This window comes from Sminthopsis crassicaudata, chromosome 4 (genome assembly GCF_048593235.1).
Source record: "Sminthopsis crassicaudata isolate SCR6 chromosome 4, ASM4859323v1, whole genome shotgun sequence".
Classification (NCBI taxonomy): domain Eukaryota; kingdom Metazoa; phylum Chordata; class Mammalia; order Dasyuromorphia; family Dasyuridae; genus Sminthopsis; species Sminthopsis crassicaudata.
The window spans coordinates 157,820,348-157,847,970 of NC_133620.1; the positions used below are offsets into that span (position 1 = coordinate 157,820,348).

Here is a 27,623-nt window from a genome sequence, read left to right on the forward strand (position 1 = left end):
CTGCTGTAAAAAAGGCCAACACATGCTTTTGTAGTCTTTGTCAAAATACAAGCTCAGAGCCCCAAAAGTTGTGGTGCACTCAACACAACCCCTTTCTGCATACTTCCTTTTTATGTTTTCTGATACAATTTTCAAAGATTCATCAATAAGCATTTAAGTTTCCACTATATTTTAATTTCTTAGTGCTGAAAATTAGACCTATAGATTTATAATTATAAGATATCTTAGAACCCATCTGGAACCATCCCCTCATATTCACAGATGAGAGAAACTAAGCCCCATATTTTTTCATTGCAAATCTTAATTTTTTCTTCTACATATTTTCTTCAATTACAAATTTCAACCATTCATTTGTCTTCCAACTATTCATTAGACTCTCTCTGATGAATACAGCCCTCTACATAAATGAACAAATCTGCATGGTAATAAATAACCTTGATTTTAATGGAACTTTCTATATTTTAATCAATGCATGTAAGTCTATATGTACTGTCAAGACCCATATCAATAAGAGAAAAATGCACCTATGATACACATATGAATCAGAGGGGAAAAAAAAAACAGGTAGTTCTTATTAAAGTCTTACTTTCAAGGAACTGGTTTCCTCTCATGATAAAATAACCTATAACTTGGCTAACACACTGTCAACTGCAATACAGGACAATATCTTCTGAGTAATTAGTATTAGAGAACCATGCTCCAAGACCTATTTGGCTTGGTGCTGAATTACTTAGCACAGCAAGCAGTGTGATAAATGGCAAGGCTCCAATATTCCATGTCCCTATATTAAACAATCTGAAAAAGATCAATCAATCAAAAAGCATTTATTAAGAACATACATTCTGATATATGAGACATAAATTAGGTATATACGAAACAGAGCCCATTAAAGGGATATCAGAGATAAAGCAGTAGCCTGGTAGAAATATCAAGAAAAATCTCTTGAAGAAGGTGGGAGTTAAGGCAAAACTGGCAGGCAGGAAAGCCAAGAGATAGAGATGATGAGGGAAAGTATTCCAGGATTATAGAACAACCACTTTTTAAAATCTGAGATGGGAGATAGGAGTATCAAAATATAATGAACAAATAGGCCAATGTAGCAAGAGCATAGAATAAATGGAGAGGAATAAATGGAAGAAGACTGTAAAGAGAGGAATGTAAAGAGAACCTGTGAAGGCTTTAAATATCAGATTCTTTAAAAAAGACCTTATTTTTGATCCTGGAAATAATGGATAGCCATTGTCACTGACTAAACAGGATGGGGAGGGAGAGTGAGTAATATATACATACTGTGGCTTTAGCAAAATCACTTTGAAAGATGAGTGGAGAAAGAAATTGAAGCAAAAAAAAAAAGAGTTGAGGAAAGCCAACTAGAAGGCTAATTAGAGTGTGACTAGATGAGCAAAAAAAAGGTGAAGCATACAAGAGTTGTAAAGGCAAAAATGGTCATCTCTAGTTTGAGACTGGATATGTGGGGTGAGAAAAGAGTCTAGCACAGAGACTTGGGGGTAGTGTTAGTAGGTGGGCCACTCAAGAAGAATTGGAAGAGAATGAAAGCTATAATCAGATAGAAGGGAAATGTAGAGAGAAGAATATCCAGGAAGAAAGGATGATCAACAATGACAAATGCTATACAGAGATCAAGAATAATGAGGAATGAGGAAAAATACATTAGATTTGGCAATTAAAGGATCCCTAATAACTTTGGAGAGAGTAATTTCAATTGAAATGATGAGGTTCGAAGCCAAATTACAGAGAATTTAAAAGAGAATAAGAAAAGGAGGTATTTAGGATAAATGGCTTTCTCAAGGAGTTTCATTGAGAAGGGAAAGAGAAATGGAATGATAGCAGGAACAGCATTAAGAGAAAGGTTCTTTTTTTGAGTTTGTTTTGTTTTGCTTTTCCCAAGGTAACGGGTTAAAGTTACTTGCCCAGAATCACACAGCTAGGAAGTGCTATGTGTCTGAAGCCACATATCGTCTGGACTCCAGGACCAGTGCTGTATCCACTATGCCTTCTAGCTGCTCTGAGGTTTTATTAAAGGATGTAATGGCAACATGGACATTTTTGCAAGAAAGGAGTCAGGAGATAAGAGACCAAAGATAAGAGCAAGAGTAGGGATGACAAAAGGGAACCATCTGCTGGAAAAGGTAAGAGGGGATGTGACCAAAGGTTGATGGAGAATTTGCCTTGGTCACTCCTTTAGAGACAATAGTTAAGGAGAAAATTTTTGAATCATTGTGAAATGAGGAAGAGAAAAGATCCTTGAAGATGCTTATGGTCTGACATTAATTCTATTTCCTACTTAAGTATCTGACCATTTCTCCAATGAATTTTCATCACTAGTAGAGAAACTATCCCAGGCTAATTTAACTTTCTTTAAAAAAAATAAAATGAACGAATGAATGTAAGACTAAGATATATTTTGGTTTTTAAAGGGACACACTTAGGAATTTATTTTTTAAAAAGGCAATAAGCCATCATCACCAATATATAAAAAAAGAAGGAGGCAACAATAAGACAAATTCTATTTTCGCTACCTACATACAAAAAGATACTTTCATTTGCTATTGTTTTTGAAAGGTTAGTTAATAACAGTGAAAGGAATAAAGCATTTAGAGTCAGAGAACCTAAATTTAAATCCTAGCTCTAGTTAAACTACTTGAATGATTTTGGACAAAGTTATTTTACCTTCTGTATTTTTATTTCTCTATCTGAAAAGACTAGAAATCTTTAAATTCTCTTTCAGTTCTGATATTCTAAAATTCTGACTAATAAGGTATAAACTAACAAAATTTCTGCTCCTGATTTCTTGTGGCTCTACTTTCTAAATGCACCTCAAAAATCAAGTAACTACACATAAATATAACGCATACATACACATACCCATGCATGTTCAAAGAAATATTCCAGTTAAGGATCTTTCTCAAACCTCATTTATCTAAGAAGCCAGAACAATCTCCATCAACTATAATGATTATTCTACAAATTTTTATTTTGTTAATTATTATTTAACCAGCAATGAGAGAAGGGATTACTTTTTCTATTATATTATAAACCTCTTCGGGTCTAGCATAACTCAATTTATGAAGAAGAAAACCAACCAAAATGGTCTGGGTAGAAATAGACTCCTTTATCCAACTGCAGGAGGCACCTCAGTCTCATGATCAAGTCACATTCTAGCAAGAGAAGCTGAAGACTTTTAGCCCCTTCTTTTTAATATGTCTACCCCCCCCCATTAGTTGTTCACCAGTCAAGGTTGATTTTCACCTGGCCAGAGCACCAACTTTTCCTTAAGTATTTAAGCATTCTGGGATCTCCATGGTTTTTGGTCTTTGGTTACCTGAGAAAAAACACTATCAATGTATTATTATCAGCTAGTCTAATTAATAAATTGATTCTTAACTATCCAAAAACTCTGACTCAGGTTTTTCATTCATTTCAACTGTTATAATAAGAAAAAGAATTTCACAGACATGTCACAGAATGAGAAGAATCCAGGGAGACTATTCTATGGAATAAATAATTTTGAAAACGAATAGAATTCCCCATAAAGATATCTATCTGTACTGATACCTTTGCTGTGTAAACTGTTCTCTCCTTCCCCAACTCATGGTTAAAAATATATATATACATCACTGTAACAAAGTTACAAAAACCCTATATTTAATTTGGGAACCAGAATCATCTTTTACATTAACAGGTCTTTTCCCCTTTGAAGCAATAAACTTATTTTTATGTACCAGGCTCATAAAAGCTACAAAGCAGCTGAAATCACCTTTTTCTTTGCCATTACAACCCTTATTCTTATTTATAACACACACATTCTTCTTCTATTAAGTGAAGTCACCATCCTACTTTGGATAAGAGAATGCTAGAATTGTTGAGGAAAAACTGCCCAGTTCTTATCTTAAGTGAACATTACAAAGAGCAACTCTTTATTGTAGCACTAGGGAGAGCTACTGGATTAGAATTTGCTATTTAAGGGAGTCTAGAATCTTCTGATAAAGAAGTTAACCCTAGGTGTTCTTCAATGTTCTAGATAATAGAGATTGCTCACCTGAAGTCTCATCCAGAGAGATTAGGTAAAATGAAGAGTTAGCTGACAAGGAAAATGCTAAAGGGGCTAAAAGGAAGTTGGTCATTCCAGTGATGCAACTTCAGAATTTTGAGCCACAACCCCATCCTAACCAGAAAGACTTGGAGGACGCAGGGAAGAGTGTATACTAGTAGCCCCTAGCTTTGCTTCTTCCCTCTTGTACATAAAGGGCTACTACTGAGCCCCAAGTTTTTCCTCTCTTCCTGATCATGAATGACCATGAGCATTCCAAGTGCATATAACTCAGGGGCACCATAGAGGAAGTTATGTCATGAAGCACACCTTTCAGCTAAAAAGCACAGTTGTAAAAGCACTAGCTGGAGATTGGTAAAATTAAGTCTCAATCCTGCCTCAAACATTTGACCTTGGGCAAATCACTTTTCTCAGCTTCCTCATCCTCATTTCTTATCTCAATTAATCTCCCTCAGTTTTCAGATCTATAAAATGGCAATAATAATACTTTCCTCCAAAGATCTTAACACTCTTTTGTAAATGCAAGTTGTTATTAATAGTAGCTTGACCCTAAATTCCTGTCAATAGCATGTTAAGCTCTAAAGACAGGGGAGGGTTATGTCAGAAGACAACAAACTTTCTATTAATATGTGACTATTTTGGAGCTGTTTAGAAACTATGGAATAAGCCTCCAAATTCGAAGCCAGGTCGTAAAATACTCTGAGCAAAATAAGTACTCAAAAGTGTTTCAAATTTCTAGAAACTACAGTTAGCATTCCAAGTGCAAAAAAACCTGGCAGGCTCCATTGGGGGTTCATAAGCTTATATTTAAAAAAAAAAAGTTTTAGCAATTTTTTCAATAAAACTGTTTCCTTTGAACTTCTATGAATTTTACTTTCTGCATTTAAAATACATAATTCTGAGAAGGGCTATGCAGTTTGCCAGACTGTCCAAAGAGTCTATGACACAAAAAAGATTAAGGTTTTTAAGGGGGAAAAGTCCAAAGAGTTGGAAAAGGAATAAATGTTCTTTCCTGAAGAAATAAAGGAGTTCCTCATTGGGTAAATCTTATCACATTCTAAAAACAAAAGAACATTTTCTCAAAGTCAAGACACAGATGGCAGTTGAATTGGGGGTGGAGGGGAGAGAAGAATAAAAGGAAAGGAAAAGAAGAAAATTTCAATAAAGCAAAATCAATTAATGTCCTGGAAACAATGCTGCTTAAAACAAAAGTCAGTCTATTTTGTGTTAGAACTTCAAATAAAGCATTTTAAAGAATACTCAATGAAAATATGGTGGTAAATGGAAGGATTTACTTTAGCATCCTAGAAATGGAATTTCATAGAAGTTAGAGGCTATCTTCCCAAAAAATGTCAACACTTTTGCCATGGACAAATTTGTGGCCACCAATCATAACATTCTGATGTTTGAACAATTTTATCATAATAAGCTAATGTACTTTAATGCCCTTGTGGCACACTAATAACTACAATTTTTCACAAACAGATCTTGAAAAGGTTAAAAGTCTACAAAAGAAGCAGACACAACATTTAATTGAATCTGCTGAGCAGTCCAATTGCCTCTCTGACCCCGTGTCCCCACCCCAAAGTTCTATATTTTCTTCTCTTAAACTCAACAACCACCTTAGAGAGCTCATATACCTTGATAACTTTACCCACCAACCTGATATATATGATTGCCACATATTTACTTCTAGTACCTTCTGAGTTTGAGTCATTTTTTTCTGACTAGCTACCAATACTGCTCAATCTCTGGACAACCCATTTAACATCTCGAACTAAGCAGATTTTTCTTCCAATATTATCCCTATTTTCTCCTTACCCTCCCATTTCTCTCTGGACAGCAAATCAGTTGCCACTTAAGTCTATCACTTAAACTTCCATTTCTCTTAAATACTCTCTCTTCATTTTTTATTCTGGCACCACACTAGTCAAGTCAATCTCATCATTACTTCATGCCTGAGTTATTCTGATAAGAGAATAACCTACTGGATAAACACCCTGACTCAAATATCTCCTTTTTCTAATTTGTCCTCCACTCAGCTGTCAAACTGAACCTCCTAAATAACAAGTCTAATCATATATCTCCATTTAATAAATTCTTGTGATTAAATACAAACTCCTCTGTTAAACTTTTAAAGCCTTTTAAAATGTGGCCCCTTCCTATCTTGCTAATCTTATATCTCCTCCTTCTCCACTTACTCATGATATAGTTGAACAGTGATTTTCTTGCTGTTTCTTGCATAAACACTTTCATTTACTGACTCCAGGCATTTTCAGTGACTGCACCCCATAATTAGAACTCTCCTTTCTCATCTCCATCTGCTAGGTTTTTTCCCCCCCCAAGTCTAAGCTAAAGTCTCACCTTCTATAAGGAGCTTTTTCCAAGTATTCCTTAATTGTAATGCATTCCCTCTCTTATTTCCAGTTTTTCCTGCTTCTATCTTATTTGGACATAATTGATGACATACTGTTTCCCCCAGTAGACGGTGAGGTCCTTGAAAGCAAGGACTGTTTTATTGCCTTTCTTTTTCTCTAGCACTTAGCATAGTGCCTGGCGCACTGTAAGTGCTTAATAAATGTTTGTGGGCTTATTTCTCTCTGTATCCCAGGCTAGAAATCTTGAAATCTGACTCCTTTACTTTTGTCCCCTGCCAGTTAAATTCAATAGTTTCTTCTTTCAAAATGTTTCTGACACTTATCCTTCCTTTTCTACACCTTAATTTACATCTTAATCAAACCACCTGGATTAATGCACTAACCTCCTATCTGCTTCCATTCTCTGTCCTTTCCACCAAGTCATTCTGTACAGTGCTACTGGAGTAAACTGCCTAAAATACCACCTTCATAAGAGCATTCCTTTCAGGGGTGCCTCAACACCTGCAGGATAAAATTCTAATCCTTAACTTGGCATTTAAAACCTCCATAAACTGGTCCCAACCTATCTTTCTAAGATCAATGCTTCTCTGTAAACTGTCTACTTCAAGCCAAATATCTCAGGTTTCCCGAAAATAAACTGAATTTTCCCACATCTGTACTTTTGTTCCCATTTCTCAATCTATCAATTTTCCTACCCAAATCCTACCTCCCAATCAAAAGTTCAATTCAAATCATACCTTTCAGAAAATGCCTTCCCTGACTACCTCCAAGTTAAAAAAAAAAAAATCTACCTCCTCTGAATATGTCTGTATTGCTTATTTGATATTTCTCTACCTTATCATTATTTCTTTATTTCTTGGAATCCAGGAGCATATCATCATAGATTTAGATCCAGAAAGAACCTGAGGGTCACCTTATTCAATCCCTTCATTTAACAAATGCAAAAACCAAACCCCAGATAATTAAGCCCAAAGTCACACACTACAGTTCAAATTGAGTTTGACTGTAAATCCAATGTCCTTTCCATTATACCACAAATTATAGGTATCGGCTCTCCCCAAATATATTTTTATCTCCTGAGGTGGAGAGGTACAGTACCTAGTAAATAAATAAATCAATAAATATTTATTTGAATAAAAAGTCTGGGTTTAACCAGAAAGGATAGAGGTTGACCCTATTTTCTATGAGGTTTTTTTTTTTTCCTCTAGGTCTTAATTCAACCTATCTTTACATTTTATTTGAAATGGCAGGTTCCTCAGAGAATTCCTTTGATTTTTCTCTGGAGGGCTAGGATAGGATAAACACAAAGTCCTTATAGATTATAGATAGTCAAAAGGAGCTTCTCTTAAGCCATTTTCTCAATAGTCTTTAATAGTCCTAAATCAAATTTACTATCCCTACTCCCCATGGCACCCTTAAAACTATTTTACCAGATGTAAAACCTCTTCAAACCTTTCCAACCCTCATCTTTCTCAATCTTGATATCATAATATGGAATGAAGAGTTTAAAGTAACCTATTATATAAAGCTTTCCAAGGACATCAACAGAAAAAAAAAAAAAATTGTAACACCAGCTTATTTCCTACAAGCTGCAGAATAAGCCATTCAATTCATTCTTTGAAATCTCACATGATCAAAAGGGAATTGCTACACACCAGCAGCCTTGAAGGAAATCTCTCTTCATTGGAAAACACAAACACAAAATGACCTTCTCTACTAAAAAAATATCCCTGTGCTGGGAAGAATGACATCAAGTTTTTAAAATATCATTAGGTAAAGTTGAAATAACAAATGTCCAAATGTTATCCAGCATCTGAGTAGAAACACTGCAGCAATATTTAGCTAAAATGAAACACAAAAACATATTCCTGGGCTTTAAAAAAGGGAAAGCAGGTAAGGCGAACTAACACCTATACCTTGAAGATGACAGGGAACATCATATTCAATTTCATCATGTCTTGATGGGCTTAAGAACAAGGTTCCATCCACTAGGGGGAACTGTTCAAATACTGGGAGGGCCCGGTGGCAAAGGGCACAGTTTACAACATTTCTGTGGCTGGCACTGAGGGCGGCAAGAATGAATTTCCGTAGATCCTCCCCTTGGCCTACTTGAGCATCATCTTCCATCCTTACATGGAAAGTGTTCAACTTGTGCCTGGGAATGTGAGCCAGGAGCTCTGAGAGATCAAGCCTCCTCAGAAATTGCACTGGAGCATCAAAATGCCCACCCCTGTGTGCTGGCAAGCCAGTTGCTCCATAGTCAAAGTGAGCATTTCGGAACATGTTCCCTCCAGTCATATTCTTTTTGTGAGGCTCCAAGTGAATGGCATTCTTCAAAAATTCCCCGAGGTATCTTGAGGAGCGGGGTCCACTGAAATGTGCTGGAGAGAGAATGGAGTACCCTGTAGGAGGAGACTGGCCAGGAGAGCCACAAGGGGAGCGTACTCCATAGCCCCCTGCATTGACCCCTTTCTCCTGGGAGTTCTGTCTGTCCATAGAATGTCGCCGTGGGAGGTCATGACTCAGTCCTTTCTGGGTCTTATTAAGAGGCCTGCACTTTTTTATCTCTTCCCCAGTTTCTGTCATGGGCCTCCCTGTGCTCTTCTCTGACATGGACTTCTTCTTTTTTTCATCTTGCATTCGCTTCACCTGGTACCAATCTGTATCCTTCTTCAAATGACCCTGTCCACAGCGGCAAGAGCAGAAACGAAAGGCTAGGTCATAGCCTTTCTTGGTCCACATGTTCTGGCGACACTGCTTTTCATTCCAACTCCGGGCTCGGCCAATGCAGTTAAACTGGACCAGGATACTGCTTTCCCACTCATAAAAACACTGAAGATGCATCCAGGTGCTGTAAGGGCAATGCTCATTGTTGCAGACCACTTTCTGGTAATCATCCTTGTCAAGATCAACTGGCCTTCCAAAGCTGCAGATGAGTGGCGTGGCACAAGGTGCTTCTGAGGAAAACAAAACAGACAAGTCAACCAGGATGGACACTTATTGCCATTCATGTTACCCTACGCTGAACTTCACGCTGACACATGTTCTGAGATAAAAGCTATCATTCTGACCCAGTTTGATACAGCAAAAAAGTATTGTCAAGGTTTTGCAACTGAGCCAAAAAATACACATAGAATGAGACAGCATTTTGCTCTTGTTTCATGTTCCATGCCCACCTCTACTTTGGGGAGGGAAGGGGGAAAGGATGGAAGAATTCTGTTATATAAAGGTAACTTTATCCATGAACCTGAGAAAATCAAATGTTCTAAAAAGTAACTATATTTGTCAACACTTTATCTCATGTCTTCCTGACACGTCTTTTATTCAAACATGTTCACTATTTTTGTCACCAAAGGGAATCATGAAGCAACATGATAAGCACATATTATTGCCATGCATTGTCAAGTTACACCAACACAACCAACAAAAATGATTCTAAAGAAGGTAGGTTGTCATCTCCTATAACTAAAACAGTATTACTATAAGACTACTTCATGTTCATTCCTTACCCAAAGAAACACATCACTGATTATCACCAAAATAAGAAGTGTGGCACAAATGGGACAATCAAATCAAATAATCAATCAAAGTTTATTTATAATTGCTGATCAGAACTTGATGATGGGCTGGGGGTGGGAGTAGGGAAGATCTAACATATATACAGAATAAATTCAAAGTAATTTGAGTGGAGAGAACATTGAAATTTCAGGAAGTTTTCCTTAAGTAGAATCTGAGTTGCATTTCAAAGAAGCTAGGGATTCCAAAAGGAAAAAATTGGAAGGAAGTAAATTCAAAGCATGAGGGATGTTAATGTTTTTGAATGACTGACAGTGTAAAAGGGAAAACTTAGAAAAGTTCAACTCAACTGCTGAAGTTGTTTAAAACATTAGATTTATAGGCATCTCTGAGAGATCCCATGGTGGAGCATAATTCTATTTATATAGAATTCTTTTAAATTGGAGTTGTAATTTCATTGGTAAAAGAAGATCATGGTGAGGAATTTCATCTACCAATCTATCTCTGCAGCTTTTAGTTTGAAAGAGATTCCTGCAGGCACTTGGACCAAAGACGAAAAATCATTAAGCATCATAGGCAATAATTCTAACTCCTGTGTCAGCTTACTGCTTCTCTATGTATATAGAGAGATCTGTCTAGATATATCTGCATAGATACTTTGATCTATTATCTGCTTGTGTGCAAACTCTTACTTTCTCTAAGGGGTGGCCTAGAATCAATTTTCTTAACTTAGAGTCCAAAAGTAATAAAAATAAAGACAGACTTCAAAGGATTCATGAATTTGGATGATAAAAAAAAAATTACATCTTAATTTTCACAAACCATTAACTTAGCACTTCCTCCTATTATGGAAGCAATAAACCATTATTCAAAGAAGGTTTTCACCACACTGCCCAAGGGTCTGTTAAATAAACAATAACAACAACAACAAAAGGTTAAGAACCCCAGTCTAGAAAATCTGTAAGGTCTCTTCCAGCTCTAGATATATTATCTTCTGATTTTCTGTCTCACTACAAATAAAGGTGGAAGAAGTAAACTTTAAAAAAAAAAAATCAAGATCTATTCTGCCTCTGACAATGGCAGCACAGCTTCCAAAGATTTGAAATGCTGCTTACCAGACAAAATTGACAAGATCATCTTTGGTGATAGCATAGCAATCATGCTAAAAGAATAAATTCTGTGAAACAACAACTGATACAAAGGAAAACCTAAGCCTAACTAGGTATCCATTCAACTGAACTTCAAAAAAATAAAATAAAATGTTACTAATATTAGAAGACTCATTTGGTAAAGACGACTTATCTTGGAACACAAGAGGAAACAATTACCAGAAATTCCACACTATTCTGCATGAAAGTTCAATAGCTTTAGTACAGGTTTGTAGCTTCTGCAAGTCTACCAGGTCTACAAATCACTGAAATGCATCCCATATAAACTGAACTGCTATTGAGGGTCTAACAGGTCCAATAGTTAATTATAAATTTGAAAAATTAAAATTGGATTTTAAAAGTTAAGATCACTTGATTTTTAAGTTAAAACAGGAGGCAAAAAATTAAAACAATACTTTGAAATTTAATTCCATTGCTTTTTGTGATTATGGAAAAGGGGGAATGGAGGAGGTTAGCTTCCACATCTATAAGATGAATCATCAAAAAAATTAATTCCTGAACTCTAAATCTACAATCTTGGGGGAGGGAGGGGAGATGAAAAAGATGACAGTGAGAGAAGAAAGAAAGGTTTCTTTGGTTAAACTAAGGGGGGGAGGGGAGGAGGAATTATAGTTTTAACCAAAGAAATATCCAAGTCTCAGCAACTCAAAGAGAAAACCACCACTAAAGACAGAAACATAGAACCTCCTAAAATTTGAATACTAACCCTGTCAAGAGCTAGAACTATGGAACTTCACTATTAACACCTTTCTTTTGAAATGGTAGTTAACTACCAATGCTCAGTTATTTGGGCCTTTAATCTCTAATTAAAATTTTTAAAAGTCAACAAATTTAATCAAATAAACATTTTTTAAACACCTGCCAGCTGTTCTTAAAATGCTGAACATAACCTGAGAGAAAATATTCAGGGTAGGGCACAGGAAAGGAAACGATATAGTATCTTTTAAAACTGTGGTGGCAGGCATAACAAAATTAACTTAGGGCCAAATGCCAGGAAGCTCTGGGCTAGAGTTTCCCTATCCCTCACTGATTCCCTGATCTTATTTTTCAGTCATCATGGCCAAAACTAAAATAAAAAACATACCATGAAAAAAAAATTTAAGTACTTCAAAAACTTTTAAAATTACCTTTTTACACTAAAGTTATTAAGTTATTATTTATCATGAGTTCTTAGTTCCCTAACTTTATATGACAGATCCCAGCTCTAAAGCAAAGTTAAAATTTCCTCCTCTCATCAGCTATTTGTCTCTTCAGATAACTCACCATGTCAACCTCTCTGGACCTCAGTTTCCTTATCTGCAAAATGAGATTAACTTATATGATCTCTAAGATTTTTTCAACTCTAAAAAGTCTTACAATTCTACAATTGTCCTTAGCTCATTTTAATACAAACCTCTATATGCTATCTCCGTGATACTGCGTTCTAAATTATTGTGATTTTCACCAATAAACTAATAAAACAACTATAACAGACTTGGCTCTTTTCAATAATTATGCGATTCAAGTTAATCCCAATAGATATCCCAGAAAGAATTATGGGGGTTGAATGTGGATCAAGGCATAGTATTTTCACCTGTTGTGTTATAGTTGTTGTGTTTGCTTGTTTTTCTTTCTTGTGGTTTTTCCCCTTTTGATTTGATTTTTCTTGCACAGCACAACAAATAGGGAAAAATGTTTAGAAGAATTATACATGTTTAAACTATATCAGATTGCTTGCTGTCTTGAGGAATGGGAATGGAGAAAGGGAGAAAAAATTGGTACACAAGATTTTGTAAAGGTAAATGCTGAAAACGATCTTTGCATATATTGGGGAAAATAAAAAAAGTATTGAAAAAATAGAGCTGATAAAAATACTGCTAGACAAAAATTCACAAGACTATAATGTAGTATAGATTGTAAAATAGGAAATAACTTCTAGGTAAAGGATCTTTACTAAAAGGTAACTTTTTTATATAATAGAAAAAGAAAAACTTCTATTATCGTTCAGTTCAACAGCACTTATTAAATTGCCAACTATGTGCAACATGCTGTTGATAAACAGGATGATAAACACATGTAAAAGTAATCATGATCCAAATCTATATCAAATGAATGTGCACAGAACATCAGAAAAACATGAGACAATTCCAAAGGATTCAATGGAAAATGCTATCCACACTCAGGGAAAGAACTGATAAAAGCTGAATGCAAATCAAAGCATATTATTTTCACTTAATTTTTTTTTGGTGAAGGTTTTTTCCTTGTGGTCTGTTTCTTTTTCACATGACTAATGTGGAAATATGTTTCAAAGATAGCACCTATATCAAATTGCTTAGGGAGGAATGAAGGGAAGGAGGGAGAAAATTTGAAACTCAAAAATGTTTTAAAATTAATACTAGAAATTATCTTTACATGTAACTGAGAAAATATACTACAAAAAATAAAATCTGCTTCACAAACTTGCCTTCTAGCTAGAACATGGCCCCTCCACACTACCCAAAATAATTAGTTTGCTATTCTCTCCCAAACTTTTTGTTACCTTATCAGTCTTCTTACACTTTAACTACATTCTTTTCAAGCATTGGCCTCTTTGCTGTTCCTTAAACAGGACTCAGTGGTACCTCCCAGTTCTTGGCATTTTCACTCATATCCTCTAGGCTTAAAACTCTGTCCCTACTCAGCTCCATCTCCTGACATTCATTTAATTCTAAACTGTAATGAGATACCCCAATAGCCTTACCCAATGAGCCATGCTGATTCTGGCCTCTTATTCATGTAGTTTCTCCCACCTGCAATGCTCTCTTCTTCGTACATATCGAAATACTACTTATTCGTGTACCATCGAGAAAATGATCCTTTTTAGTACTATATGCCATTCTATTGTCAGTGAGCAGACAAGTATTTAAGAGCCTATTATGCTTATATGCCAGACTCTGTGCTAAGATCTAAATATACAAAGAAAAGCACCCCTTCTCTCTGTCCCCCCAAAAGTCCCTGCTCTCAAGGACTAACGGAAACTGAAAACAAAAGTTTTCAACACTTATCAAATTCTCACTCAATTTGATTGAATAATTTATATTTGATCAGTAAGTATTTATAAGGACTTTTTACTAAACAGCACATATTTCAGACACTAAATTAGGCCACTGGCCAGTAGAAGGAAAATGACTCTAATATGATGAACAAAGAGACTGTCATACCATAGCTATGTACAAAATCCCCAGGGATATCCCCTGGCATCACACTATTTACATAAAGTAGGGGCAGCTAGGTGGCGCAGTGAATAGAGCACCAGCCCTGAAGTCAGGAAGACCCGAGTTCAAATCTGGTCTCAGACACTTAATACATCCTAGCTGTGTGACTCCAGGCAAGTCACTTAACCTCAATTGCCTCAGAAAAAAAAAAAAAAAAAAAAAAGTCCATGTAGTAGATTCTTTTGAGCTTGTGTGAGCACTCTAATACCCTGATATTTTTCTATCACTTTAACAAAGAGCCACTGTTGCTCACTTTAAAATAGCTTTCCTCCCTATTGTTTGGCTTATGTCCTTCCCAAACATCAACCTACTTACCTCTGAAATCTTCAAACACTTGTCACCCTGATACTGAATTGTTACCACATTATAGAAGATGCCAAGAGGCAATGTTGCCTAACCCAGAGTCAAAAACAGCTGACACAAAGATTAGGAAGTCCTGAATTCAAGTCCCATCTCTCATCTATATTTTGAGACCTTTACTCTGCAATCTCACTCCCCCATCTCATTTCCCTGCTCTCTAGTTTTGAAACCTTTTTATGAAATTAGTTCTCATATTGCTCTTGGAAAGACCATGTCCATTCCTCCATGTCCCCACTAAACAACCTAAAGTGGGTGCCATCCTTGACCACTATTCCATAGTTAGCACTCTGTTTTTATAATAATTAAAGCTCCAACAGAGTCAGGGCTGTCTTTTCTTTTGCTTTTTTATCTCAATACTTAGTGTAATGCTGGCATGCAGAAAATAATTCATGAAAATTTATATGTGTATATGTGTGTATTTAAGACAATTATTAAATCTCTCCTTTCTTGATATCACTGAAAATTTAACGATCAGTTTTCCTTCACATTAATTATTTCACTGAGAAAACTGAAACCATTTACGAGCTCTTTTTTCTTCTGCTGCTCATCTTAAAGCCTTCTGACATCATTCCCTACTCTCTCCTCCTTTCCTCCAGTATCTGATAATGAGATGGCCTTTCTTGCCAAGACCAAGAATGCCTTTGATCTCATCTTTCCTTTTCCAGCAATTACACATTCAATTATTCACCTTTCATTAATCTACAAACTTTCCCTCTATCTACTGTTTTTCCCTTACTAATTTCAAATGAGGCCAACTCTCCTTCATCCATCTCCTCAATCCTTCATCCTATATCTCTCCTCCTTTTCTCAGCCAACAACCAGAAAATGTTGCCTATGTTTCCTGCTTTGACACCTCTATTCTTCTTGTTTTGATTTTGTTATGAAATTAACATTTACAAATATGAAAACTGTAATGCAAGATGAAAAATACAAAAAAGGTAATTTTATTTACAACTGCTCCCTCACTTCTCTACCTTTGATATTAGCTTCTTAACTCATCACAACTGAAAGAGCTTTCTCCAAAGTAATCAATGATATGAATGTCTGATTATCCTTTCTCAGTTCTCATCTTTCTTGACTTGCATTTAACATGGCTTGATAACTGATTCTCCTGCTGCCAATTTGGTCATTTTTCCTCACCCTCCTCTGCTGGCTTATTATTGTTTGGGGCCCCCTAAAGCATGTATGCCGTAAGACTTTGTCCTTTCTCTCCCTATGAGCTACTTGTTGACCACATTAGCTCTTTTGGGTTTATAATCTCAATGCAAATGACTCACTGATTTGTATATTCACTCCAATCTTCTCCCTGAATCTTATATCACCAACTATTGTATATATTTCAAAATAAACATGTCAAGAACATCTCAAACTAAAGCTGTCCAAAACAGAACTCATTTCTTTCCAAACCACTTCTCTCTTCCAAACTTCCCTATTCCTGTCAAAGGCATCATAATTCTTCCAGCTTCTGAGGTTTGCAACCTGGTTCTAAATCCCAGCCTTATCCTCAAATTTGCACTCCCCCTCAATGAGGGGGGAGTTGCCAAATCTTGCCATTTCTAACCCATAAATCTTAAAACTGACTTATTCTATTAACAGCTATATTAGTTCAGGCCCTCATCACCTTTCCACCTGTTGTTCCTGCCTGAAGTTTCTCCTTGTATGTCATCCATACAATTGCCAAAGTGATTTTCTTTAAATGCAGATCTTAACCATGTTACTGCCCTTTGCAGAAAATCCCAGTGGCTTCCTACTATCTCCAGGATAGATTATAAATCTTCTGCTATGTTTTAAAATCCTTCACATGCTAGAGCCAACCCCTCTCTAATCATTCCCTTTTCAGTACTCTTTCATACAATCTTTGTTCCTCTATATGACACCATCTCCAGTCTCCGTACTTTTGCCACAGACCTGCCCTTTACATGCCCCAGAATACAACCCCTTCTCCTCATAACCACTGTCACATACAGATGTATATGTATAAAATATACATTTTATAAATGCGAAAAATAAGAGTCCCAGATAGGGCAAATGTTCTGCCCATGGTTACATAGTTAGTAACTGTTAAGAAGTAGAATTTAACTTTCTTTTTTTCTTCTTCTTTCCTAAGTCTACAATTGCCTCAATAATTCCTTACAATTTTTTCAGATCTAAAATCCTATAGTTTTAAGAAAAAAGTTGTATATTTTTGTCCCAAGTCCAAATTAAACATTGGTTCTAGGGGCAAACCTTATACATATTGAAAATATGTAACTACATGTTATGTTTTTGGGGTCAGTTGCAAGATTTCAACTCAACCAAATTAAACAGCTCTCACCAAGCTAAATCATTGCCTTTTTCCCCCAAAAAACTGAAATAATAATATGAGTTTACTGGGATAATCCCCAAGCCAAGAGAATTATTTTTAGCTGTCAGCAGGTGTTTCCCCACAAATTGCTGGGACCAATTAAACCAGTAAGGCTCACTGTTAAATTTTCAGCATTAATATTTGCTCCTCAGAAATTAGCAAACACTATAAATCAGGGCTTGATTGTTTTCTTGATTATTCAAATAAGAAAAGAATGAAGAAAATGCTCATAATGCTGATTAGACTCAGAATTGTATAGATACTTTCCCCCTCCCCCCCAGATAGTTAACTGTGAAATATTTACCATCATACTCCCAGCTTTCTTTCATTCAGGTCAAAACCAATTTCCTTTAGGATACCTACTTGATTAAAAAAAAAAAAAAAAAAAAAAAAAAAGTTCTTCACCACAGTGTTCTGATCTTCAAATGACTTAATTTTCCACACAGGTCTACCTCACATAGTAAATAAACAGCTTCTGACATACCCAGGATACTAATCACATCTCATGCTACTCAAACATACAAATTTTTATTCTTTTCCCCTTTTAGTGAGGACCCTCATTATTCCAAAAGAGATATACTGAAGTATAGCACAATACCTGACATACAGTAAGCATTTAATACATCCTTACCTTCATTTCTAAAGCAGTTTACATCATAGTTCTAATGGCTAAGAAGCTTTTTTCCCTTATATGAAGACTAAATTTGCTCTAGTTATTTATTTTTTTATTAAAGCTTTTTATTTTCAAAACATATGCATGGATAATTTTTCAACATTGATCCTTGTGAAATCTTGTGTTCCTAATTTTCCTCTCTTCTCCTCAACCCCTGCCCTAGATGGCAAGTAATCCAATATCTGTTAAACATGTCAAAATATATTAAACCTAATACATGTATACATAATTATACAATTATTTTGCTGCACAAGAAAAATCAAATCAAAAAGGAAAAAAATAAGAAAGAAAACAAAATACAAGCAAAGAACACAAAAAGAGTGAAAATGTTATGTTATGATCTACACTCAGTTCCCAAAATCCTCTCTCTGGGTGTAGATGGCTTTTCATCACTAAACTATTGGAACTGGCCTCAATCATCTCATTGTGGTGGAGCCACATCCATCAAAATTGTTCATCATATATGAATGAGATATATACCTAATGATGTGGTCTATACCTCAATAAAATTAGGATTAATTGAGGTCTAGTGGCAGGTTTGAGGTACAGGGAGTCAAATGGAGCTCCCCTGCAGCCCCTTTGGATTCGGCACAAGGATATAAAGTTAAATGAGGTCTAGCAGCAGCGAGAGTCCCCTGTAAATGAATTTACAGGCCTGAAAACCTAGATTGATAAAAAGAGGTTTATTATAGGGTTTGGAAGTAAGGTTAAAGTCTAGTTAGTAAAAGGTATTAGATAGAGGAAGAAATACACCAAAGTGGCGGGACAGAGAGTCTGTGATGCAAAGAATGTTTGCTGGTATCTTTCAACTCTCCACCCAGGGATGATTCCAACTTAGCTTCTTACTTGCTTCAAGGAGCCTAGGGCAGTGTCAGATTCTTGGCGGGCTTTTCAGATAAGTAAGAAACTGTTTTGGGGAAACCTGAGCAGATAGTGGGGGGTTGAGAAAATCCAAGCCAGCTCAGATCCGGTGGGGGCTGGGTACAAGCCTAAACTGGCTCAGATCCAGATCTCTCCCCTTGGAATACAAAAGGGTGGTTTTGACCAGATCTTATAAATCAAAGGTCAGTCTCAAAGGAAGTTGTAGATCAGAAAAGGAATCTTAAAGGAGGCTACGCCCGCATCAGTATAGTCTTCTTGTTGTTGTGTACAATGTGATCTCCTGATTCTACTCCATTTAGCATCAATTCACATAAGTTTCTCCAGGCCTCGCTGAAATCATCCTCCTGATTTCTTAAAGTACAATAATATTCCATAACATTCATATACCACAATTTATTCAGCCATTCTCCAATTGATGGGCACTGCTGGGTCAAAGGGTATGCACAGTTTTATAACTTTTTGAGCATAGTTCCAAATTGTTCTCCAGAATGGCTGGATCCCTCCACAGTTCCATTGACAATGTATTAGTGCCCCAGTTTTCCCTCATCCCGTCCTCCAACATTTGTCATTATCTTTTCCTGTCATCCTAGCCAATCTATTATTTCTACCCATTTTTTTGTAGTTCTGCATTCTGAAGCCAAGCAAAGATCAGTCTAGTGCTTCTTCCATATGACAATTCTTTATCTACTGGCAAAGACATATCCCACCACATTTCCAGAGTTCTCCCATCCTCAGTCCAAACATCCTAGAACACACAACCAGTCTTCCTCAGAGGACGGCTTTCAATCTCTTCCTGATAGGAAGGAAGGATGTTCTCTAACTTAATATTGTTTCCAAAATGTTGTATTCAGAAAGGAATACAAGTAACAGGAAATGTTAGCTATCATTTTAAAGACATGGCAATGCTTTATTATTAATGTCAATTAGAAGCCAATTATGTATCTGAGCTGTCTAAAAGAATATTTTCAGAGGAATCTTTCAAACAACAACAACAAAAAAAAATAACAACATAACTAGTAAGTTTAAATGTTCAAAAATTAGCATTATTATCATTGGTATATTTTTTTAAAAAGTTCCTCATATAGATGATATGTGAACTATTAGAAAGGGAAGCAATAATTACTAAGTCAGAATGGTGAACTCACTAACACTAAAATTATTTCAGACTAATCTCAGATTGCTTTTGGATTGAATTATTAAGTCTAATAAACTAGGGGAGTGCTACAAACATAATACTCATGGATTTATGGCTAGATACTTGCCAAAGTCTGTTAGGTAGATAAGTATAACCTGGGATTCAAACAGGCCTTCTGATTCAAAATCCTATGTTCTTTGCATCACACACTTCACTACCACCTAACTCACTTCATCTTACTGGCTTTGTTAGCATCTGGGCTAGGACCAGAACCCAACCTTGCACTCTACCATACCACAGAGGACATCCATTAGAAATAATCTGATGCCTACACAATGCAAATAAGAAAACCATTATAACATAATGAACATTCCCTAGAGGTAGACAGCCAATTCAAATTATAGTTTAATGTTTGCTTTTGAATTTTCTCCCAAACCTAATTTCTTTCACACCTTCAGTTCAAACCCACAAATCTTTCTTAACTTTGAGTATATCAACATGCCAAAGCATCAGGGTTTTGTGTTTTTTTTTTTCCTTCAACAATTAACTTACTATTCTTTCTTAGAAGTATCCAGGTATCAGTGGAAGACTGACACAAATGAGGCAAATGTATGATGGAGACCAAGAATGAATAGCCCAATATAACTAATCTATACTAAATATCTGATTAAGAAATTAGTATTGTAGCTCTTCCAGAATGTGTCCTTCAAAAACCAAGTGAGGTTCTAAGAACATGAAATGGGCAATTATACCTTTTCCATTTTTAGTTACATTCACTGAAGGAAAAATAATGGGCAAGAAAGATATCAACAATTTTACAGCAAGACTATGACATCTTGCCCCTTAATTTATAACAATTGTATGCCATTTAATATGTTCAGAATGCATCAAAATCAAATTAATTTTCCTATATACTTAACAGTAGGGTTGGATTTTACCCAATATGGCAGTATCCTCTTAGTATCTGGGACTCCAGGTTTTCAATGATCTACAGGGAAATTAATCCGGTTTATGGACTTGACCAATTTATAACCAACTGATTTTACTAAGTAATCACTTAACTAAAAATTAGTTCACTGACTTCAAAACTTGGTTCTTTATACCAAGCAGTCTAAATGGAATTACCTTGATACAAAAAAAAAACAAAAAAAAAAAAAAAAACAAAGAAAGAAACATCATCTGTGAGGACCTACTTTTTGCCATTTAGTTAAATGAAGAAATTCTCATTGGCAATGAAGATTAAGTAGAGGAATACTAGCTATTTCATTAATATTGAAAAAATAGGGGACAGCTAGGTGGTGCAGTGGATATAGCACCAGCCTTGAATTCAGGAGGACCCGAGTTCAAATCTGGATCTCAGACACTTAACACTTCCTAGCTGTGTGACCCTGGGCAAGTCACTTAACCCCAGCCTCAGGGGGGGAAAAAAAGAAAGAAAGAAAGAATAAGCAATTTAGCAGCATATAAGATAGTAGGAAGGCATGTAGGACTTGAGGCTTCTCACTGTTTCACATTAAGAGCTCCAATTTCCCATGTGTTTAATTCATGTAGGGGGAGCATAAACTTGCCAAATAGAAGAACACACAGGGAAAGTTATTATATGTGCAGACTATTTTGTGATGATACATATCTTATAAAAGCACTGAATACATATACACTGTATTCCTTTCCCACATGCACCACTTTCATGTCAATATATCAAGGCTGTTGAAAACAAGACTGTTTTCACAGTAATATATTTTAATACAGCAGCAAATTAGGCCATCACTTTCAACTTAGTTTCTCTGCTTTGCTATATCCTCCAACAACTAATACCAGATACTGTCTTGTAGCATGTAACCATTTTCCTAGTGTTCCTTGAAACATCTGCTTTTCTTTTCCAACTCTCCCCTCCCAATTAACCTTTTAAAAAGCCTTAGAAAGATCCTACCCAAATAGCTTTTCTCCTAGGGTGTGGAGCTGACAGATAAAGCCTTGGGGGCTTCAGGTCAAAAATGTTTTTAAGAGCAAGACCAGCAACCAAGTTGCAGACAAGTTACAAGATCTGTTTCAACAAATAAAGGCTTGCCAAAGGAGAGGGAGTGTCAGCACATTTTATATACTTAGAATAAAATTAAACCACACATTCAAGAACCACAGTCATGCCTAAATTCTAGCAATAAACTTAGCTACCAAATAATACACATAGACTTAGAAGCTTTAATAAAACTTCCCTACTATAAGAAGTTCAAAGTAATGGGAATCATTGAAACTTTAAATTAGTCATGTCAAAATACTAATACTGAGCCCTCTTTTATCCCAAAACAGTAGTTTTAATAGGGAATACTGGGGTATTATTAAAATGCAGTAGTATTTTAAGTTACAATTACTGAATGGATATTCCAAAATTATAAATTGCATTTATACATTCTTCATTCACTCATTTTTTCCATTGCATTACTAAGGACAATGTGTTAAGTGACTATATAGATCTCATTAGGATGATTAAGATTCAAGGCAAGAAGAGACCTTAAGAGATCATCTAAATCCAACCTCATTTTACTGATGAGGAAATTGAAGTCCAGAAAAGATAAACATATTGCTCATAATCACACAAAATAGTAAGTAGGAGAGCTTTAATTTGAACCAGACCCTTATTTCAAATTCAGTGTTTTTGCCTCTAACTGACAGATAAGGAGTCTCTATAGAGTGTTAGGATTCTATATAATCAAAACACCTAGAAAACCTCATTATCTCTAGTAGGGGCTCTTAACCTGGGGTTTATGAACTTGGGTTTTTATTTTTTGTCTCTTTACTTGCTTGCATTACACTTTGATAATTAAGTTTCAATATAATTTGATTCCTTTGTAAATCTGAGCATTCTATTTTATGCATTTAAAAAGATTATTCTATGAGTAAGTTCATAATGCTTCCTAGACTTCTTACGAGGTCTACAGCACAAAAAATGTTAAGAATTCTTGACCTATAGGGAATGCCTCACCCATCTGCACTTTGTGCAAAGTATGCTTCATTGGTAGATATACATTTGCCTATTTTATGCTTCAATGCTCAGCAGACTGTAGAACAATGCATAGTATATCCTTCATCAGAGCACCACCTTAAATAGGCTACATTTAAATTGGTCTACCAACTCACAAGCTCAAACAATAAACATTATGGGACCTTATACTCAACTATGAAGTTGTAGTCTCAGTGAAAATATCTGTTAAAATTAATTTGTTCTCTCCAAGGAGAAATGCTCAGATAGCATCTGAGAAATTGCACATCACTTCTAATACAGCCAAACTGCTCCCTGCTGCAAAAGTCAGTATTTTTTTTTAAATTATCTACAGGGCAACATGTGGCAATTAATAAACTATGGAACAGAATGATCTCAGAAGAATCAAAATTATAAAGGGCTTTGACAGTAATAGAAAGATGCATGGTTGGTCAAAGTCTGTAGCAGCTATTACCAACAATTAATAGTATGCAAGGATAGTAAAAGACATCAAAGATGGACATGACTGGAAAAGAAAATGAGTCAATCATATATGAAGAATGAAATACTAAAAGAATCAAAGGAAGGCATGCAGGACATTTGACAGATTATCTATAGGAACTATGTGGCACTTTATAGACAAGGCCCACATAGGATGAAAAGGTATGACTAGACTGATGTGTGGATGAAACAATCAGCCAGCCAGTTCATTAGGAATGCTGAACCATGAGGCAGCCACAGAAACAAATATGCATTTAGTTTAAGAAGCCCCAAGAAAACAATTATAATTATTAATTTTGCTATAATAAATCATTATTTCAATATAATATTTTACTTCCAAACAGATCTACTGAAATCTTTTAAATAAAAAAATTTCAAACTGATAGTCTCCCCCAAGATTCTTCCTTCAACTCACCTATAAACTATGAAGCTAGGATAGATTAAAAAAAAAAAAAAAACTTAACTAAAATTAGCTATCCAACTTATAAGAGTTTTAATTTTTAAATATGTCTGTTTCAAGGTTTAATTCAAAAAAAATTAATTTAAACCTCAAGAAAAACTTCCAGGCAAGATGCTGAATTAGTATGTCTAACTGGCATGTCTAATTCATCTCAGTAAAATTTATAAGATTTTTTTTTTCATAGAATTCATGCTGGTATTTATTACTTAATTTAATAGAAATAGGTACTATACCTGTTATTTCATTAATATAAGGAATTCCCTGATGAGGACCAATGTAAGTAGATACTTTCTCTACAACCTATGGTCTTTATAGAGTTGCCTAGGATGTCAAGACATTCAGGGTCTTACTCAGTGTCACACTCTCACCATGTTATCAAGAATAATATCTAGATTTGAGCCATCCTGGCACTGAGGTCTGCACTTTCTCTACTATAAGACAATGTTTCTTCCTTAATTTTAAAATTAATAAAAGTATGACGAAGAAATCAGTAAAACTGAACTATTAGGACACTCATGACATTGTCTAGAATGGAACTGTTTCAGTTAAGAAAAATCAAGCAATCGAAGATGGATGAGGCATTTATGTTTGTTAACTTAAAAAATAAAGAAAAAAGCAAGAATCCATTTGTCTGTGGTTCTATGGTCCTCTTAAACTATGAGAACAACAACAAGAGATTCCAGCATTTGTCACTGTGCCTGGCATGTAGCTTAATAAATACTTATTGACAAACTGATCAATCTAGTTTGCCTTTTTAAATGTAGTTCACGAGCTTGATATATTAACACAAATGAAAGGCTTCCTTATTAATCTAACATATACCTTGTGTCACTTCAGAAGCAAACCTATACTTTAGGATTGCTTAATTCTGGCCCCAGCCCTGAGTTTAACTCCACCATGGAATTAGGAAATAGTTTGGGGGAAATGACTCACAGGTGCCTTGGTAAGTGATTTAAAAAAAAAAAAATTCTTCAAAAGGAAAAGATAAATTCAGAAGAGACAAATTCAGATAGGTCTTAGTAAAAATTCCAATTCAGATAGCAAGAAAAGATGATTGAACAAATCAAAATTAACCATCCTCTTTTCTTCTTAAAATAGTACATATTAACAAAAACAACAAAAATTATGTTTGGACTTGAAAGATCCCTAAGGTCCTTTTAAGCTTTAAAGCCCATATTAAACTAAACGTAAACATTACAGTCCTAGAATTCCTACTTCATGTGGCAGCAGAAAAAAATAAATCATATAAGTATAGAAAATATATAGCAGTGAATAAAATGACATAGGAATAATGAGGAATTAATTAGTTATATACCTATATGATAGGTGTAAACCTTAAAAAACACACACACACACAAAAAACCAAAGTCAGTTGGAGTAATCTAGGAAAATCAATACTTTTGGAAAGTACTTTCTTACGGCTGAACAAGAAAGCTAACAGAAGGAGCAATGGATTGGATTGAATAGAATCCACTTTTGCTACTTAATACAGATTTCTGTTAACTATGAGCAAATTAAATCATTTTAGCTCTCTGAGCCTCAACTGGAATAATCTCTAAATTCCCCTTTCAGTTCTAACATTCTATGATTCAATGGAAAGTAAAGCATTTACACAATTGAGGGGTTCATTTAAGGATCTACATGTGAATCCAAAGACTAACACTAAGGCACAGTAACTGTGTGTTACTCCCAAGTATTAAAAAACAAATCTTATTAGCCATTTAAATCATCTTGGGGGAGGATCTATGTTAGCATAATAGCCAAGCAATCCTCATATTTGAAAGTCTCCACAGTGAGCTCTGAAAGCAAAAGTTTCTTTTTTCAAGAGGAAACATCCTTGTTGATTATTCATCTCAAGTTGAAAAGAAAGCACAGTAATCACACTCAGATTTGTCAAAAGCCCACTTGTGCCCAGAAGAGCAACAAAGTTAAAATATGATCAACAAAGCACTAAATTCAGAGAATTCTTCTGGCTCATAATTACTTGGGAAGAAGATAGAAGAAATTGGGTCAATACTGGCGCACAAGGTGCAAAAAAGTGAGGCTTTTGTTAGTATGCACATTTAATTTCAATTAAATAACCAAAATGAGAACCATGAGGTCTTTCTTGATGGTCTAGGATTTAACCTTGTTATTATAGTAAGGAAACTGTAGCATTTTGGACCCAGTTCATGGATAGGATGATGGGGAAAAGGAGATTCAGTAAATAAGTAAATATTGAGTTTCAGTACCTACAAGTTTCACAGTAAGAAACTAAACTACCTTGGGATGAGAACAATGTAAGGAAGGTACAAGGCAATTTAGATCAGAGCAAAGAAACTGAGGGTCGCAGAAGTTAAGGCTCATCTGTCAACATGGCAAGGAGTAGTGTGTTGAACTGAAAAACCTTAGAAATTTAGCAGAACAATGCATCTTACTGAGTTCAGAAATAACCATTCACTTTTTGCAAAGTTGAAGTAATTGCCAACTTTCTAGTACTCACACATTTTCATACCTGTGAGTTTGCCAGTCTCTCTGAAATCCTACAAACACAGAGGTTCATTTTTTGTCTATTTTGTTTGCTGCATCTGACCAACCTCACCCAAAAAAATTATTCAGCTGGGATACTACAGCTGTTACTTACTAACCAACTGCCAGTGGCACCTTCTCCTTTTATGGAGTTTCCATAAATTAGCTCTAATTCCCCCTTTACTGTTACCTCTTTTCTAATTTTCTGCTTCAAATTAGCTGCAGAGGTAAAACACCATTTGATACTTTGTGTAACCTACAAACACTGTAAATAGTGTTCTGAGTAAGGGCTTATGGACTTGTCCAGGAAGAAAAGTTCCTGGCTTTGTGACAGTTATTTTGAGTGCTGTGGGAAATTCTAACTTGAGTTCTCAGGTCCAATTCACATTGCTGAAAGCACCCAATTCCAAGCTTTATTTAGGAAAGGTATTACTATAATAATTAGCCATATTATAATGAAGTCTGATTGCATTTTATACAATAGTCACTACATTTATATGTGCTCATTTAGAAACCTAGAACATATCAAGCTTCAGAACTGGAGTGCCAAAATAATTTCTTTGGCCGTAAGCTACTATATCCTGAAGAGAGATGGCATAATGCTAACCTGATCCTTATGTTTACCTGAGGAAAACAGATGCACTTAAAAATTGTCAATTATCTCTGCACTTGATATGAGTAATTGGGGTTCCTATTAGATACATTACCTAAATGCATATAAACATTCAAAGTCTGAACTTAAAAAAAAAAATCTGAAACTAAAAGCATAATTTATTTGCACCAATATAAAAATACAACAAAATACTTTTATAATTTCCAGTATAAGATTAGTAAGAGAATCACAGGAAAACCTTATTTTCTATTAGGCTTTTGCCACAAGCATATGGTTATTTTTAGGGAATATAATTTGATACTTGGTACACTGGAGTTCATGTGACATAATCTGTGTTTTAAATGTCTGAGAAAATTCAACTAAACTTGTTGCTACTACAGTTAAATTAATAACATGACTAATATTTAACACATACTTCCTCTTAAACTCTTCCTATTGGTTTAAACTTCCCCTAAACATCTTTCCCCTGACTATGCCTTTAAAATTGTGCTTATTTTTAAGTGAAATATTCTGGATTCAACTTCTACTTTAAAAATATAGTTTTTAAATTGTCAAAAATCACCCACTTTTTGATGGCCATGTAGTTTTTTTTTTTAAAGAGAAAGTAAACATTCTAATTCAAACGAAAACATCCTGTGTCAGAGTTGTTGCTTCACCAGCTACTGAGAATTAGAGATCTGAAAGACAGAAAATTCTTCATTTTTGAAGTAAAAGATTTTCCAGCAAGTCTGATGTTTTAAAATGTATTTAAATCATAACCAAAAACTAAAATGATATAACAAGATAATTAGTTCACTGCCAA

The 27,623-nt window shown here is 35.2% G+C and overlaps 1 protein-coding gene across 3 annotated transcripts in view; it reads right to left on the reverse strand.

The window, feature by feature from the left end:
• The window catches only part of HECA (hdc homolog, cell cycle regulator), a 47,014-nt gene that overhangs the window by 9,732 nt on the left and 9,659 nt on the right, over positions 1–27,623 (reverse strand). For 2 of the 3 annotated variants that reach the window (XR_012489178.1, XM_074309686.1), the window contains exon 2: positions 8,367–9,407. Coding sequence is in view for 2 of the 3 variants with exons in the window: in XM_074309686.1 (XP_074165787.1) it covers positions 8,367–9,407 (1,041 nt within the window). In the remaining variant the exon portion in view is untranslated. Of the gene's footprint in view, positions 1–8,366; positions 9,408–17,376; positions 17,438–27,623 lie in introns of those variants that run through there. The other variant, XM_074309687.1, reaches the window with a different exon arrangement.